The following is an 18,995-nucleotide window of genomic DNA, read 5'->3' on the forward strand; positions in this document are numbered from 1 at the left end:
GCATAGTACAACACAACACAGCACAACACAGGACACAGCACAACACAACACACAGCACAGCACAGCACAATACACAGCATAGTACAACACAGCACAGCACAGCACAGCACAACACACAGCATAGCACAGCACAATACAACGCACAGCACAGCACAACACACAGCATAGCACAGCACAGCACAACACACAGCACAGGACAGCACATTAAAATACACAGCACAGCACAACACAACACACAGCACAACACACAGCACAGCACAACAGAACACAATACAACACACAACACACAGCACAGCACAGCACACAGGACAGCACATTAAAATACACAGCACAGCACAACACAATACAACACACACACAGCACAGCACAGCACAGCAGAACCAAAGCATCAAGGCGCATGCTGTTACCCAGGTGACCCCCTTGACCCAGCCGCCGGAGGCCCGGGTGACCAGGGTGACTACGTCTCCCGCCCAGCATCCACGGGTTCGTTCCTTGGTCAGTGAGGGTATGACCGCTCGGCCACAGGCACGCTCCATTCTGCCAAAAGGTAGGAACAGAAACTCGACTTGCACAGAGTTTTCTCACAACAGTGTGTGTGCGTGGAAGATGTCTTCACCACTATGTAAAAAGGCAGCAGAGTAAATTCTAAATTTAGGTAGATGAAAGCGAGAAGTCTTGCTATGTTCGCTTGTTTTTTGACATGAAAACTGATGATGTCCAGTGATTTATCTGAAGGGTGTTGATAACATTTACCATAGCTGTGCGCATGCACTTGTCTTGGTGGCTTTTTTCTTGAGGAGGACTTGGGTATGTTCAAACCGGGAGGCACTCCTGGTTTTTGCCCCTGTCCATTGACTGTGTCTACTTTTAGTGTGCAAGTTTTTTATTTGTTGATTTTTTCCCACGGTTTTGTGAAGAGATTGAGTTGGGTTGCTGAGGGGGGGAGCATGATTTCAACAGTAAGTGCTTTCCCTCTTTTTTTCTTTCTTTTTTTTTTCTTTTTTCTTTTTTTTTTTTTTGTGGGTGTGTGTTTATGCAGTCATTTTTGACGAAATCTGTTCAGGTGAATTTTCTTAAAAATAGTTTTAGAGGGGGAATTTTTTTCTTTTCCCTAAAAAGAAGAGTGGGGAAAGGGGGGGAGGGTGGAGGGGGAGGAAGCAGGGGGGTGAAGGGGGGGTGGGGGTGGGGTATGTGTGTATGTGCTTGTGAGCTTGGACTTGTGGGCGTGTGTATTGTGTGTACACCCATGACCATGGAGGGGGTGGGGTTGGGGTGGGGGAATGAAAGAAAAAAGGGCCCTATGACCATGAAATTAACCTGAGCTGCAAAGGACTGTGTTCACCAACAGACCCCCTGGCTTCGCCCACTGGACCCTCCGCTGCTGACATTTTTAGTTCCCCTCAACCTGGAAGTGCCAAGCGACGACTGTTCCAGACTGCAGCTGTTTCCAAGCCCCCCACCTCCGGAGAGTCCGTGCTCATCAAGCAGCTCAACACAGGGGTGGGGGACACTGTTGCCACGGCAACCCGCAGCGCTGCTCAGCAGGGACCTCCCAGCACCACCCAGACCATCATGGCCGTCACCAGCGACGGACGGCAGGTCAGTAGGGCTGTTGGTTTTGACAGCTGTCCATCATGACTCATCAAGTCAGCTGCTGGAAATGAGAGAGAAAAAGAAAACTACATTTCATGACTTTTTTTGAATTAATCTCTTTTTTTTTTCTCTTTTTTTTCCTCTCTCTCTTACTTGATCGTATCACTGTTGCAAGAAAATCAATGTAAAATACTTTGTTGTCAAAGACGTTTCATGGGTAACAAAAGGTTTGTCAGTTATGCAGATATGTCTATTGACTGCCAAAGAAGAGTGGTCATATCACTTAAGAAAGAAAATTGATGTAAATATTTTCATGTCAGAAACATTTTATGTGTTATCAAGGTCCATTAGTGATGAATGTGTCTGTAGGCTGCTCTCAAAAATAAAACCCCCAAAAAACACTGATCAACCTTTCTTATTTCTTGTTGGAAAACAGATAAACAACACATACTTAACTGTGACCCACTAGTAGCTTCAAATGTGCTGTAATGATAGAAATAAATGGTTTACAGGTAAAAGGATAGGGTGGGGTTCAGAATGAAAATAGACAAAAATATGCCATATGATCTGACTACTCATTGTGTACTTTGCAGCACAATATATTATAGGTATGCCATGATGTTATCAGACTGCTGGTGCTTTGAAACGCAATATACTATATATATGCTATGATGTAATCGGACTTCTGGTACTTTGCAGCAGAATATAGTATAGATATGCCACGATGTTAGCAGACTCCTGTTAATTTGAGGCATGGTACACTATAAATATGCCATGATGTTAGCAGCACAATACACTATAAATATGCTATGATGTTAGCAGCACAGTGTACTATAGATATTCCATGGTGTTGGCAGCACAATATGCTTTAGATATGCCATGATTTTAGCAGCACAGTATACTATGAATATGCCATGATGTTAGCAGATTACTCTTTTCATACTTTGCAGCACGGTATACTATAAATATGCCATGATGTTAGCAGACTGCTTATTTCATACTTTGCAGCACAAAATACTAAAGATATTCCATGATGTTAGCAGACTAATCACTTCCTACTTTGCAGCACAAAATACTAAGATATTCCATGATGTTAGCAGACGACTCATTTCATACTGTGCAGCACAAAATACTAAAGATATTCCATGATGTTAGCAGACTACTCACTTCATACTTTGCAGCACAAAATACTAAAGATATTCCATGATGTTAGCAGACTGCTTATTTCATACTTTGCAGCACAAAATACTAAAGATATTCCATGATGTTAGCAGATGACTCATTTCATACTGTGCAGCACAAAATACTAAAGATATTCCATGATGTTAGCAGACTACTCACTTCATACTTTGCAGCACAAAATACTAAAGATATTCCATGATGTTAGCAGACTGCTTATTTCATACTTTGCAGCACAAAACACTAAAGATATTCCATGATGTTAGCAGACTGCTTATTTCATACTTTGCAGCACAAAATACTAAAGATATTCCATGATGTTAGCAGACTGCTTATTTCATACTTCGCAGCACAAAATACTAAAGATATTCCATGATGTTAGCAGACTACTCACTTCTTACTTTGCAGCACAAAATACTAAAGATATTCCATGATGTTAGCAGACTACTCATTTCATACTTTGCAGCACAAAATACTAAAGATATTCATGATGTTAGCAGACTGCTCTTTTCATACTTTGCAGCACAAAATACTAAAGATATTCCATGATGTTAGCAGACTGCTGGTTGTGCGCTTTGCTGCCTGTGCTGATGTACAAAGGGAGAAGTGTGTTGCAGATCCTCATCCCTATGAACGTGCTGCAGAGCACAGGGGGAGTGACCAACATCACCGCCACTGTCACACATTCCCCCAAAAGGTCCATCAAACCCAGGAAAACGGGATCTCTGGCCCTGTTCTTCAGAAAGGTCTGTATGGCTTCTGTGTGGGAGGGGAAAAAAACATTGTGCACAGTCGTTTGTTTTTTTGGCGTGTGAGGGAAAAAAATCACTGTATGGTCATTTATTTTGAATATTTTGTCATGGGAGGAAAAAACATTGTGCACAGTTATTTGTTTTGTCATAGGAGGAAAAAAAATCATATTGTATGGTCATTTATTTTGAATATTTTGTCATTGGAGGAAAAAAACATTGTTCACAGTTATTTTTGTCACAGGAGGAAAAAAAATCATATTGTATGGTCATTTATTTTGAATATTTTGTCATTGGAGGAAAAAAATTGTTCATAGTTATTTGTTTTGTCATAGGAGGGAGAAAAATCACATTGTATGGTCATTTATTTTGTATATTTTGTCATAGGAGGAAAAAACATAGTACCATCTTTGTGTGTGTGTGTGTTACAGAAAGAAAGAAACAACCCAAAAAACAGTCACACATTGTACAGTCATTTATTTTGAATATTTTGTGTTTTGCTTCACAGTGAACTCTTCATTAGTACTGCTTGACATGTTTCCAGGGCAGAATGAATGGTATGTGTTTGAAGTTTGTGCTGCTGCATAGCGTCATTGTTACACTCAGCCCAGGGGTTGTGGGTCAAGAACTGTGGCGTTCTTACTTTACTTTCTTTGCAAGCACAACATAGAAAGCTGACATGGATAAGTATTAGCTGTTTCCGCAGACTAGGCTTCCCGATAAATGTCAGGAATAGTCAGTATGTATATGGTCTAGCACACAGGCAAAAGCAGATCTTGGAGAAACATGATAACCAAATGCCAGATACTTGTATATAATCTTAAAGAGCACTTAAATCTTAAAGAGTATTTAGTAGATGTGTGGTATGAGTGAAAAATGTGTAGAGCTTGCAACGGATCTAAAATTCAGTTGACAAATATACCTGTGTATGGCAGTTATTTCATCAGATTTGAATTGCGTTACAAGTGCACATGCGGTTAATGTTGAAATAAGACTTAGTTAAAAGTATTCTCTGTTGAGGTCTTCAGCATAATTGAAAATATGCTGATCAGTTTTGGCAATTTTTTTTTTCTCACCTTGGCCTCTCATCAGGACACTGTCCCCACATTGTAGACTTATAAGTTATTTTGAAATTTGAATTAAAGTTGTTGTTTTTTTAAAAATACAGCAGTTGTGATATAGCATATATCTGTGTGTTTAGACACCTAGAAACTGAAACTGTGGGATAGGTATTGTGAGCCAGTCTATTTTCAACATGTTGTTCTATCGCATGTTCCCTGCTGTATTATTAGCCATGTCACACCTTCGGGGTTCATTCATGTTTTAAGAATTTGTGGGGGAAAAAACCCACACATGAATTTGAGTTTGAGAGGGCCAGGAGTAGAGGGCCCAGAGTGTCAGCGAATAGATTGCGATCGCGCCTTAATTTTAGTGCGATTGCCCAATCGAGCTACATAATCATGTGACCTGGTTGGAGACATAATTTGACAACAAACAAGAACGCCAGAGAATTGACAGACAGGCAGAAAATACGAAAAAAAACTTAGCCGTATGAAGAGCACAGGAACAGGAGTCATGATGGCTGCCGGAAAAAGAGGGCGCTAGCCAGCAGGACAAAGGGGAGGTTACCTACTTCCGGGAGGTTATCGGCCGTAGTACTTTCGTTTTCTCCGCATAGGCGGATAGTAGTTTGCACAGGACAGGAATGTCAGACCCCTGCTGGAGTCTGCACTAGTTGGGTCACGGTAAGTGTGTTATTTAAACGTAATTTTAGATAGAAAATTTCCTTTTAAGAGTAAACTGGAAAAAAAGCCAGTAAAAAAAAACCAACCTTGATCATGTAAGGATTTTTTGACTGGAATCTTCATTTATATCTGTGTGAAGCTGAGGACAGAAGGCAGTTGAAGCAAAGGGCATAAGTTGATACTGAGCCTTTAATCTGGGTTCCAGACACAGTAGTTGAATAAGTTAGGTGATAGGTGTTTTCAAAGCTTTGAAATAATGTTTTAAAAGATTAGTGATTTTTTTTTTTTTACACAACAGTGTCACAGAAGGTGTGTGGATGTGTATTGGTATGTGACAGTTGTACCATGTGACCAAGGCGTGTGGATGTGTATGTGGTATGTGAGTTGTACCATGTGACCAAGGTGTGTGGATGTGTATGTGGTGTGTGACAGTTGTACCATGTGACCAAGGTGTGTGGATGTGTATGTGGTGTGTGACAGTTGTACCATGTGACCAAGGTGTGTGGATGTGTATGTGGTGTGTGACAGTTGTACCATGTGACCAAGGTGTGTGGATGTGTATGTGGTGTGTGACAGTTGTACCATGTGACCAAGGTGTGTGGATGTGTATGTGGTGTGTGACAGTTGTACCATGTGACCAAGGTGTGTGGATGTGTATGTGGTGTGTGACAGTTGTACCATGTGACCAAGGTGTGTGGATGTGTATGTGGTGTGTGACAGTTGTACCATATGACCAAGGTGTGTGGATGTGTATGTGGTGTGTGACAGTTGTACCATGTGACCAAGGTGTGGATGTGTATGTGGTATGTGAGTTGTACCATGTGACCAAGGTGTGTGGATGTGTATGTGGTGTGTGACAGTTGTACCATGTGACCAAGGTGTGTGGATGTTTATGTGGTGTGTGACAGTTGTACCATGTGACCAAGGTGTGTGGATGTGTATGTGGTGTGTGACAGTTGTACCATGTGACCAAGGTGTGTGGATGTGTATGTGGTGTGTGACAGTTGTACCATGTGACCAAGGTGTGTGTATGTGCTGTGTGACAGTTGTACCATGTGACCAAGGTGTGTGGATGTGTATGTGGTGTGTGACAGTTGTACCATGTGACCAAGGTGTGTGGATGTGTATGTGGTGTGTGACAGTTGTACCATGTGACCAAGGTGTGTGGATGTGTATGTGGTGTGTGACAGTTGTACCATATGACCAAGGTGTGTGGATGTGTATGTGGTGTGTGACAGTTGTACCATGTGACCAAGGTGTGGATGTGTATGTGGTATGTGAGTTGTACCATGTGACCAAGGTGTGTGGATGTGTATGTGGTGTGTGACAGTTGTACCATGTGACCAAGGTGTGTGGATGTGTATGTGGTGTGTGACAGTTGTACCATGTGACCAAGGTGTGTGTATGTGGTGTGTGACAGTTGTACCATGTGACCAAGGTGTGTGGATGTGTATGTGGTGTGTGACAGTTGTACCATGTGACCAAGGTGTGTGGATGTGTATGTGGTGTGTGACAGTTGTACCATGTGATCAAGGTGTGTGGATGTGTATGTGGTGTGTGACAGTTGTACCATGTGACCAAGGTGTGTGGATGTGTATGTGGTGTGTGACAGTTGTACCATGTGATCAAAGTGTGTGGATGTGTATGTGGTGTGTGACAGTTGTACCATGTGACCAAGGTGTGTGGATGTGTATGTGGTGTGTGACAGTTGTACCATGTGATCAAAGTGTGTGGATGTGTATGTGGTGTGTGACAGTTGTACCATGTGACCATGGTGTGTGTATGTGGTGTGTGACAGTTGTACCATGTGACCAAGGTGTGGATGTGTATGTGGTGTGTGACAGTTGTACCATGTGACCAAGGTGTGTGGATGTGTATGTGGTGTGTGACAGTTGTACCATGTGACCAAGGTGTGTGGATGTGTATGTGGTGTGTGACAGTTGTACCATGTGACCAAGGTGTGGATGTGTATGTGGTGTGTGACAGTTGTACCATGTGACCAAGGTGTGTGGATGTGTATGTGGTGTGTGACAGTTGTACCATGTGACCAAGGTGTGTGGATGTGTATGTGGTGTGTGACAGTTGTACCATGTGACCAAGGTGTGTGGATGTGTATGTGGTGTGTGACAGTTGTACCATGTGACCAAGGTGTGTGGATGTGTATGTGGTGTGTGACAGTTGTACCATGTGACCAAGGTGTGTGGATGTGTATGTGGTGTGTGACAGTTGTACCATGTGACCAAGGTGTGTGGATGTGTATGTGATGTGTGACAGTTGTACCATGTGACCATGGTGTGTGGATGTGTATGTGGTGTGTGACAGTTGTACCATGTGACCAAGGTGTGTGGATGTGTATGTGGTGTGTGACAGTTGTACCATGTGACCAAGGTGTGTGGATGTGTATGTGGTGTGTGACAGTTGTACCATATGACCAAGGTGTGTGGATGTGTATGTGGTGTGTGACAGTTGTACCATGTGACCAAGGTGTGGATGTGTATGTGGTATGTGAGTTGTACCATGTGACCAAGGTGTGTGGATGTGTATGTGGTGTGTGACAGTTGTACCATGTGACCAAGGTGTGTGGATGTGTATGTGGTGTGTGACAGTTGTACCATGTGACCAAGGTGTGGATGTGTATGTGGTGTGTGACAGTTGTACCATGTGACCAAGGTGTGTGGATGTGTATGTGGTGTGTGACAGTTGTACCATGTGACCAAGGTGTGTGTATGTGGTGTGTGACAGTTGTACCATGTGACCAAGGTGTGTGGATGTGTATGTGGTGTGTGACAGTTGTACCATGTGACCAAGGTGTGTGGATGTGTATGTGGTGTGTGACAGTTGTACCATGTGATCAAGGTGTGTGGATGTGTATGTGGTGTGTGACAGTTGTACCATGTGACCAAGGTGTGTGGATGTGTATGTGGTGTGTGACAGTTGTACCATGTGATCAAAGTGTGTGGATGTGTATGTGGTGTGTGACAGTTGTACCATGTGACCAAGGTGTGTGGATGTGTATGTGGTGTGTGACAGTTGTACCATGTGACCAAGGTGTGTGGATGTGTATGTGGTGTGTGACAGTTGTACCATGTGATCAAGGTGTGTGGATGTGTATGTGGTGTGTGACAGTTGTACCATGTGATCAAAGTGTGTGGATGTGTATGTGGTGTGTGACAGTTGTACCATGTGACCATGGTGTGTGTATGTGGTGTGTGACAGTTGTACCATGTGACCAAGGTGTGGATGTGTATGTGGTGTGTGACAGTTGTACCATGTGACCAAGGTGTGTGGATGTGTATGTGGTGTGTGACAGTTGTACCATGTGACCAAGGTGTGTGGATGTGTATGTGGTGTGTGACAGTTGTACCATGTGACCAAGGTGTGGATGTGTATGTGGTGTGTGACAGTTGTACCATGTGACCAAGGTGTGTGGATGTGTATGTGGTGTGTGACAGTTGTACCATGTGACCAAGGTGTGTGGATGTGTATGTGGTGTGTGACAGTTGTACCATGTGACCAAGGTGTGTGGATGTGTATGTGGTGTGTGACAGTTGTACCATGTGACCAAGGTGTGTGGATGTGTATGTGGTGTGTGACAGTTGTACCATGTGACCAAGGTGTGTGGATGTGTATGTGGTGTGTGACAGTTGTACCATGTGACCAAGGTGTGTGGATGTGTATGTGATGTGTGACAGTTGTACCATGTGACCATGGTGTGTGGATGTGTATGTGGTGTGTGACAGTTGTACCATGTGACCAAGGTGTGTGGATGTGTATGTGGTGTGTGACAGTTGTACCATGTGACCAAGGTGTGTGGATGTGTATGTGGTGTGTGACAGTTGTACCATGTGACCAAGGTGTGTGGATGTGTATGTGGTGTGTGACAGTTGTACCATGTGACCAAGGTGTGTGTATGTGGTGTGTGACAGTTGTACCATGTGACCAAGGTGTGTGGATGTGTATGTGGTGTGTGACAGTTGTACCATGTGACCAAGGTGTGTGGATGTGTATGTGGTGTGTGACAGTTGTACCATGTGACCAAGGTGTGTGGATGTGTATGTGCTGTGTGACAGTTGTACCATAGTCCATGTGACCAGTGTGTAACGCTTCAGCGGACAGAAACGTGTAGGTGAATGGTCTCTTTACTGTACATTATTTTACCTGGACTGAGCAGGACGTAGGCGAATAGGTCTAACATTAACTCACTGAACCCTGCGTTTGAGCATTACTCTGGTGTAAACATTCATCTCATTAACTCACTCGGGACGGCAAGTTTTCTTCCTTGCTTTTCCCCACAGACGGTCCATTTGTAAGGGTTTGGGAAAAAAGTACAAAAAATACTAAACACTGAAAAAGAACATGAAACTTTCAGAACTGGTTTATTATGTGTGGGGCTATTACATATATATACATATACATATATATATATATAAAATCAAATTTCTCATCTTATTTTTACAGTTTTGTCATTATGTAGAAAATGATATCAAATTTTCACCACGAATCACCATATTCATGCTCGCTTTCTGCACTTAATTCGCTTTCTCCTTCGTCATCATCCACCTCTTTGATGTCCGACCCTTCAGCTTGTAGCATTTCAAGTACTTCTGCAACACTAAAACGTTGCCATCACTGCTTTGTTCACTCTGCAACATTTTGAGAAGAACCTGCTTCAGACGCCATTTGTTAACAGGCTGCCATGCAAGCAGGCGACCGGTCAGTGACTTTGTCAGCATGTGTGCGAGACAGGCCACACATGACAGGCTGGCCAATCATACCATTCGGTTGTGGAGTGACCGAGAATAGCGCACTCTGCTTGGCTAATCACAAAATCACGTGTACAGCGCGTGATGGATTTATATATTTTGAAAATGCTATTCCATTCCGTCGTTCGAATCCAAATACATTTTATGTGTTGTCTGGAGAGAGTTGAAATGGTTCATACATATGCATAAACTGAAAAAAAAATAGAACTAACCTCTACAGAATTTCTGGATGTAACTTGGAGAACCGTATATTTTCTGCGTTTTTTCCTGCATCAGTATGGCTAGGAAGACTGCCAAGGCTGTAAACCACAGAGTTGAATGGGTTTATCCATCTTTTGTTGTCCTCTTGATATTATTTTGTATTTTTAAGTGGTTTTAAAAACAGACAGGTATTCAGCCCTGAAATGCCTCCCTTTCAGTTGGGTGTGCTATGAGCAGCATAGTTCGACTTCGTGTGTAGGACAACAGGTGTGTGGTGTGTGTGACAGGTGTACCACCTGGCCAGCGTACGGCTGCGAGAGCTGTGCGACCAGCTGCAGGTGGTGGACGAGGAGCTGCGCAGCAAGATGTGGACGTGTTTTGAGCACGCCCTGACCCAGGACTGCCACCTGATGTGTGACCGACACCTGGACCAGCTGCTTATGTGCTCCGTCTACATCATGGCCAAGGTCACCGAGAAGCCCCTCAACTTCCAGGACATCATGAAGTGCTACCGCTTCCAGCCTCAGGCACAGAGCCATGTAGGTGTCTCTGTCGAGGGGTGGGGTGGGGAGGGGTGTACTGTCTCCCTGTTTCTGACAGGCGTACTATCTCCCTGTTCGGGGGGTCTGTCTGCTTTGTTTGGTTGTGTCACTTTGAGAACAGGGGAGTAAATTGTCTGTACAGTTGCAGTCATGAAGTGCTGCTGCTTCCAGCCTCGGGCACAGAGCCATGTAGGTGACTGTGTTGGTGGGGGGGAGGAAGAGTGTGTTTTTGGGGATTCTGTTTTGTTTGGTTGTGTTGGTTTGAGAACAGGGGAATAAACTACAGTTGCAGTCTTGAAGTGCTACCGCTTTCAGCCTCAGACGCAGAGCCATGTAGGTGTCTGTGTCGGGGGAGGTGGGGGGGGGGGGGTGCTGTTTTGTTTCGTTGTGTTGGTTTGAGAACAGGGGAGTAAATTGTCTGTACAGTTGCAATCATGAAGTGCTGCTGCTTCCAGCCTGAGGCACGGAGCCATGTAGGTGTCTGTGTTGGGGAGTGGTGGGGGAGAGTGTCTGTTTTGTTTGGTTGTGTCGGTTTGAGAACAGGGGAATAATAAACTGTACAGTTTCAGTCATGAAATGCTGCTGCTTCTAGTCTAGCCACAGGCACAAAGCCATGTTGGTGTCTTGTGCCGGAGTGCATGTTTTGTGTCGTGAGTGTGTGTGTGTGGGTATATGTTTTGTTGTGTCGGTTTGAGAAAAGGAGTGGACTGTCTACGCACACAGGTGCAGCAATCTTGAAGTGCTGCTGCCTCCAGCCTCAGGACAAGGTCATGTAGGTCTGGAGTTGGGGGGGTTGGGGGGCTGTTTTGCTTGGTTGTGTTCGTCTCATGAAAGGGGAGTAAACAGATATCTGTTGAGTTGCAATCATGGATGTGAGTATTTCCAAACTGGTATTTGGCAGTTTTTTTAAGTTTCTTTTTTTTCTCTTTGTAGTTTTTTTTTTTTTTCTCTTTCTTTTTTCTTTTGGAACGTAACAGTGAGATATCAGTAGACATGCAGTGAACGGTTGTGTCCAGTGGTATGTTTGCTGCACTGCAGCAGTTTGTAAGAAATTTGAAAGTTATTTGCTGCATTATTTTTTTTATTCCTTTCTCAGTGACGTGAAAACATGCAGGAAGTGCAGAATTCTGACTTGGTTCAGTGCACCAGTAAAATGCGTGTTTCTTCCTCTCGTTGGTTTATTATCTGTGGACAGGTGTACTATCTCCCTGTTGGTGATAGGTGTACTATCTCCCTGTTTCTGACGGGTGTACTATCTCCCTGTTTCAGAGGGGTGAACTGTCTCCCTGTTACTGATGGGTGAACTGTCTCCCTGTTACTGATAGGTGTACTATCTCCGTTTCTGACAGGTGAACTGTCTCCCGGTTACTGACGGGTGTACTATCTCCCTGTTACTGATGGGTGTACTATCTCCCTGTTTCTGACAGGTGTACTGTCTCCCTGTTACTGACAGGTGTACTATCTCCCTGTTACTGATGGGTGAACCACCTCCCCATTGCTGACAGGTGTACTATCTCCATGTTACTGACAGGTGTCCTGTCTCCATGTTGCTGACAGGTGTCCTGTCTCCATGTTGCTGACAGGTGTCCTGTCTCCATGTTACTGACAGGTGTCCTGTCTCCATGTTGCTGACAGGTGTCCTGTCTCCATGTTACTGACAGGTGTCCTGTCTCCATGTTACTGACAGGTGTGCTATCTCCATGTTGCTGACAGGTGTCCTGTCTCCATGTTACTGACAGGTGTGCTATCTCCATGTTACTGACAGGTGTCCTGTCTCCATGTTGCTGACAGGTGTGCTATCTCCATGTTACTGACAGGTGTCCTGTCTCCATGTTGCTGACAGGTGTCCTGTCTCCATGTTGCTGATGTTACTGACAGGTGTCCTGTCTCCATGTTGCTGACAGGTGTCCTGTCTCCATGTTACTGACAGGTGTGCTATCTCCATGTTACTGACAGGTGTGCTATCTCCATGTTACTGACAGGTGTCCTGTCTCCATGTTACTGACAGGTGTCCTGTCTCCATGTTACTGACAGGTGTGCTATCTCCATGTTACTGACAGGTGTCCTGTCTCCATGTTGCTGACATGTGTCCTGTCTCCATGTTACTGACAGGTGTGCTATCTCCATGTTACTGACAGGTGTGCTGTCTCCATGTTGCTGACAGGTGTCCTGTCTCCATGTTACTGACAGGTGTGCTATCTCCATGTTACTGACAGGTGTCCTGTCTCCATGTTGCTGACAGGTGTCCTGTCTCCATGTTACTGACAGGTGTGCTATCTCCATGTTACTGACAGGTGTCCTGTCTCCATGTTGCTGACAGGTGTCCTGTCTCCATGTTACTGACAGGTGTGCTATCTCCATGTTACTGACAGGTGTCCTGTCTCCATGTTGCTGACAGGTGTCCTGTCTCCATGTTACTGACAGGTGTGCTATCTCCATGTTACTGACAGGTGTCCTGTCTCCATGTTGCTGACAGGTGTCCTGTCTCCATGTTACTGACAGGTGTGCTGTCTCCATGTTGCTGACAGGTGTCCTGTCTCCATGTTACTGACAGGTGTGCTATCTCCATGTTGCTGACAGGTGTATCGCAGTGTACTACTGGATGGACGTCGCCGGCATACATCCGGCAGCAGTAATGAAAGTGCCACTAGTCGCTCATCATCCCCCACCAACGACAAAGAGGAGAGCAAAGGGGAACGCGAACGCAGTAAGTCTTTGTGAACTGAGGGATCAGGAATAGCAAACAGTGGAAAAGTCAGTGAACCCAAGGAATAAGAAATAGCAAGAAATGGGGAAGTGATAAGTGTTCATAAAACAGGGAATAAGAAACAGCAGTAGGAAGGCAGGTAGTGAGTTTTCATAAACCCAGGAGAAAGAGAAAGCAAGGAACAGAAGTGTAAACAGTCTTCTTAAAGTGAAGAAAAAGAAATAGCAGGCAGCAGGAAGGCAGTCATTCTTTGTAAACCCCAAGAATAGGAATAGCAAGCAGTGCGTGGGCAGTGAGTCTTCTTCAACTTTTTTTTTCTCTTCCAAAGTTGTGTGATTATTAACATAGGTATATGTGGGGATGTTCTTTTGTTTAACTTGCATAGTTTATGGTACTCTGATGACATGTCAGTGACTTGCCCTTCTGACTTGAGCTCGGGCTTTAAGGTGAATCTGGCTGTGCGGTTTGAATTAACCAGTTCATACTTTGCTTCCCAGCCCTTGTCTAGGTTTATCTGTCTGTAAGTTTTACACTGATGGAATTACTTTTTTTGGTTTTTTTAATTGGGTCTAAATTTTTTAGTTTACAGATCAAAAGCTGAGTATAGCGTTTGGATTTGTTAATTTTTAAAAGTATGAAGCCACTGTGTGATCCAGTGTACAACAGGGATCGGGGTTTGAGGGGCCCCCTTGGGCATGGTGTTGTGTCCCTAGGAAAGGCATTTTACTGCAGTTACCCGCACTCTGCCCAGCTGTGAATGGATACTTGACTTGATTCACTCACTCACTCACTCATTCCCTCGACCGCTGGGGTCGTTGGGGGGACATGAGGAAGATGTCATAGCTCGCCACGCCGTTCTGTTGGCAGCTGTCGTGAGGAGTTCTGGCATCGTCATTTTGGTCCATTCCTTGACGTTGTCAGACCAGCTTTTTTTCTGCCGCCCCCGTCTGCGCCCTCCCTCTACAGTCCCTTGGAGGATGGTTTTGGAGAGGGTGTTATGTCGTATGACGTGACCAAACCATGCCATCTTCCATCGTTTGACAGTCGCCAGCAGTGGTTCTTGGGGCCCAACAAGGTTGCTGACCAGGTTCCACACATAGTCATTGGTCTTGTGCTCCTTGTAGGAGATGTGTAGTAGTCTCCTCAAGCACTTGGTTTCGAATGCTTGGATTCTTCTTTCTGTTTCTGCCATCAGTGTCCATGTCTCACATCCATATAAGAGGATGGAGACCACCAGTGACTTGTAGAGCAGGAATTTTGTGTGGAATCTGATGTTACTCTTTCATACCCTGTTCAGTCTGGCCATCGCTGCCGTTGCAGAATTGATTAGGGAAGGTTAAAACGGCAGGAGAGGATTTGGCCCTCCCTGGGATTGCTTTGATATATATTTATGTCTTTTTTTCTCTTGTATATATCAAACCAATCCCAGTATTACTGGCAAATGGGTGCTAAAATAACATGCAAATTATTGTGTATTTTATTTTGTTACACCATGTCATTATTAATGCTATGCTCCACCTAACCCCCCAGTTCCCAGTTCAGGCTCAACTAGTCAGATACAGAGCCGTATTGTAAATCTAAGTTGTGATCTGTGCATTTGTCTATTCCTATTGCATTGTACCAGACTGATGATTACATTTGGCCTTATATTTCATTTTATTTTCCCCCCATTTGTATTATCCCCCCTTTTGTTTCTTCTTTTTAAATTATCTTCGCTCTTCCTCTGTGGCCGTCATCCTGTTATTGTCATGTTTCCTTGTTTCTCTATGACTCAAAAGAGTTAATGGGAATAAACAAACTCTGAAACTCCTTCCTATGCTGAGCCCTCAACACAGTGGATATGAACACAGCCCTAACGACCATAAAGGCTATGGGACTAACTGAAAGTCTGAAGAAAATCACCAGTTTGCATAAATAGAAAGTGAATAAATAATGTGTCAACAAAAGCAGCAACATGACGTGTGCATGTGTGTGTGTGTGTGTGTGCACAGAGAGGACAGAGAGCCTGGCCAACGTGAGGTCCTCTTCCACCCTCCCAGTCCCATGCCCCAACAGTCAACCGCCCACCCCCACACGTCTGGGGGGCAACGGCAGAGCCTTCGACTTCAGCCCTGAGGAAAGGGGAGATCTCATCCAGTTCTATAACTTGGTACGTGGACTTTCTTGGTGTGTTGTGTGTGTGTACTTCTGCATAAATGTTGACAGCTTTTACTTTACTTACCTACTGCTTTTTATGCTGTCAGGAATGTAGGGCAGCAAGGAAGCTTTTGTATGAACTGTTTTCATTAGGAAGATAAGTGTGTGTGTGTTTTGGGAAGGCATGTAAATAATGGATGTTTACATCTTTTTGTGTGCTTCGGATGTAATTAGTTGAAGAATGAAATAATAAAGTTGAGGATCATATTTTTGTGTGAAATGTAATGACGTTCAGTGTAGCTGTGGGTGTCACTTTTGTTTTCAGCCTTCCCTACTACTGTACTTTTCAAGTCTTGACATTTTTTCTGCTTCAGATTTTTACAGCCCAGATGCGCAAATTTGCCATGAAATTTTCTACGCAAAATGTATCCGGGGTAAGTGTCTTGGATTTCTCCTTGGTTTTAGAATGATTTTGTATTTTGAAGAAGCTGTGCAGAATATTGCCAGTTTCAGAGCCAACAGTTGTTTGGCTGTAAAGTTAGTTTCCATGCTATTTACGGATGGTGTTGACAGTGACGTGAATTTCCACATTATTTACTGATGGTACTGACCATGATTTTAGTTTCCACATTATTTACTGGTACTGACAGTGACATTAGTTTCCACACTATCATTGATGGTACTGACAGTGAGGGGAAATGATTTCCAGGACCAGCCCAAGTTGTCCCCCTTGCCCCAGCTTCGCTCCCAGAAAGCATCGCCGCGGCGAGTGTCGCACAACCACGAGGTGTATATCTCCCCGCACAGGACAGCCGTCACCAAAACCACACCCAAGGGGCTGTCCTACTGCATCAACAAGTCCCCAGCCAGGGTGAGTAGCACCTGTCAGTGCGGTTGGGGTGAGGCTTGTGGATGAGTGACACCTTTCACTATAGTGTGGGGGTGTGGCTTGTGGCTATTGAGTGACGCCTGTCACTGGTTTGGAGATGTGGCTGCTTTTGGCCAAAGTTCAAGTGAAGTTATAATTTTGCTGGAAAGGTGGACATATCAGTTGAATGTTATTTTGTTCTAATTTTGCAAAGTATTTTTAAATTTTTTTTTTATATTGTTTTAGAGAAGAGCTATCAGTCATGTTTGTACATTAATTTTGATAAAAGAAGTAAGCTGCCACAGGTAATGGATAACATAATTATATTAATCCTTTAATAACACTTTATAAAAAACAACAACAAAAACAACAACAACAACAAACTGGTGCTTCTTGAAGCTATGTCAACATGAATACATGCCATGATGTGACATTTGGTATCTTGTTTATCTTGTTCTTTATTATTTGTTATTGTTCTTCATCTTATTATTACTATTATAAGTATTATCATATTGAAAAATAGCCCTTGTATCTCAACAAATTAATGATTTTTTTTTAATGATCATTGATGGACCAAATGTTTTGCTATGTGAATGTTGAATCACACTGATGTCGTGAAATGTCAAATATAACCTTGTATACAAGGGAGGAAAAAAAAAGAAAAAAAAGAGCTATCAGTCATTGAGAGGTGGACAAGATGGATGGGAAAACCACAGAAATGTTAACTTGAATTAACTCTGTCACCACCAAGTTTCTTTGTGAAAAACACTCCCCAGTGCCGAATATTTTAGACTTGAAGCTCACAGTCACTGGCTTCGGTTCAGGTGAAAACAACACAGTAGACTTGTTCCCTTCAAACTGGGTCAGGAGATGGAAGTTTTGTCATTGTTCTCTTGCATGGGAAACTGGCTTCAGCTGTCAACTTTTGTTATGATGTGAAAGATGGTCCTTTTAACTCACTCAGTACGGCCAGTCCTCTCTTCTCCTCTACACAGACCCCTCGGATGTCCAGTGGGTGTCTGAATGACCCAACCTTTAGCTTCCATAGCTTCCGTCGTCAGAATTGTGGTATTCTTTGTCAACATTCACGTCTTCAGTATAAGAGCCTTCCGCTTGCAATATTTTGATGATGGTAATTGGGGTGAAACGCTGTTAACGTCGTCTCTTTCGCCGTTCGTATGGAAAGAGTTAACAGGACCCCTTGATGTCCACTAAAGTCGCCTGTGGCGATACACTATCTACTTGACTGAAGTCGCCTTTGGGTGTGAAAAAGTTAAGTTATTAGAACTTCAGAAATGAACATAACTTGAGATAAATAAAAACAAAAACTATGTTGTGTTTGTTCCATGATTTACCGTTGCACTTGTTCACATTCAGTCATGTAAAGTGTACAAGAGGCACCATCTGTTCTGCTTTCAGTTATTTAATCAATCCCGTAGGTTCCCACTTCCCACCAACCAATACGCATTTATAATCAAACAATTTCTTCTTACCAGAATACATTACAATCTTGGAGGACATGATAACTTCTTGTTAACTTGGCAATGAAACATGAAGTCAGACATGATGGTGACTTCTTGCACAGAACTGTATTGAAGCCATGTGTTGTGTGAGACCAAATGGTTGACCTTCCCCCATCCTTGCAGGAGGAGACATGACAGATTCGGTCAGGTGTTGGACTTTTGATACAGTGATCACCAGTAATGAGGGTACAAAGGCCTTTTTTTCAGCATAGTGGTTGTGTCCATGGGAAAAGCTCTTGACATCGATTTTCCTCACTCCTCCCAGATACCAGACTTGGGTCGGGAGAGGTTTAAATAGCAGATTGAGAGGATTAGGCCTAGGCTTCCTGTTCCATAGCCATGGTGGATAAGAGCTCACTGTCCCGAAAGTCGTAAAAGGCTATTGGACCTTTAACTTGCTCCAGATGAAGGCTATTGGACCTTTAACTTGCTCCAGATGAAGGCTATTGGACCTTTAACTTGCTCCAGATGAAGGCTGTTGGACCTTTAACTTGCTCCAGATGAAGGCTGTTGGACCTTTAACTTGCTCCAGATGAAGGCTGTTGGACCTTTAACTTGCTCCAGATGAAGGCTATTGGACCTTTAACTTGCTCCAGATGAAGGCTGTTGGACCTTTAACTTGCTCCAGATGAAAGGCCCCGATCGAGGCCCTCCTGTTCACTTCTGTTTCAGACAAAGGAGCACAATCGGGGCTTTTGATAGTTCTGAGTTTTTGGATTGGCACCTAATTCACATAATGATGTCATTAGCTAAGAATATCTTTACTGATCTTTCCACTCTCCATTGCGACCAGTAAATGCAGGGTGTTGCTGTGCTTGCGAGCAGTCGAGTTATTTTCGCTGTGACTGGTTCATGTGAACAGTGTGTGTTAATAGTGGTGCCTGACCCAGTTACTTTTCAGTCACAAGGCAGACAACAGAATTAGATGAAGGGGCCCTATCGTAGCTATATAATGTTCTGAATTTAATCAGTTTCAAACTCTGCTTTCC

At 43.7% G+C, this 18,995-nt stretch overlaps 1 protein-coding gene across 5 annotated transcripts in view; it reads left to right on the forward strand.

Annotated features, from left to right (window-relative positions):
* Positions 1-18,995, forward strand: part of LOC143300441 (retinoblastoma-like protein 1) — a 58,400-nt gene that overhangs the window by 28,258 nt on the left and 11,147 nt on the right. For all 5 annotated transcript variants that reach the window (XR_013057651.1, XR_013057649.1, XR_013057652.1 and 2 more), the window contains exons 15-22: positions 412-547; positions 1,349-1,599; positions 3,390-3,518; positions 10,518-10,769; positions 13,353-13,479; positions 15,471-15,628; positions 15,990-16,049; positions 16,325-16,486. Coding sequence is in view for 1 of the 5 variants with exons in the window: in XM_076614101.1 (XP_076470216.1) it covers positions 412-547; positions 1,349-1,599; positions 3,390-3,518; positions 10,518-10,769; positions 13,353-13,479; positions 15,471-15,628; positions 15,990-16,049; positions 16,325-16,486 (1,275 nt within the window). In the remaining 4 variants the exon portion in view is untranslated. The remainder of the gene's footprint in view (positions 1-411; positions 548-1,348; positions 1,600-3,389; positions 3,519-10,517; positions 10,770-13,352; positions 13,480-15,470; positions 15,629-15,989; positions 16,050-16,324; positions 16,487-18,995) is intronic.

The sequence above is a fragment of the Babylonia areolata genome, chromosome 26, assembly GCF_041734735.1.
Source record: "Babylonia areolata isolate BAREFJ2019XMU chromosome 26, ASM4173473v1, whole genome shotgun sequence".
In the NCBI taxonomy this organism is placed as follows: domain Eukaryota; kingdom Metazoa; phylum Mollusca; class Gastropoda; order Neogastropoda; family Buccinidae; genus Babylonia; species Babylonia areolata.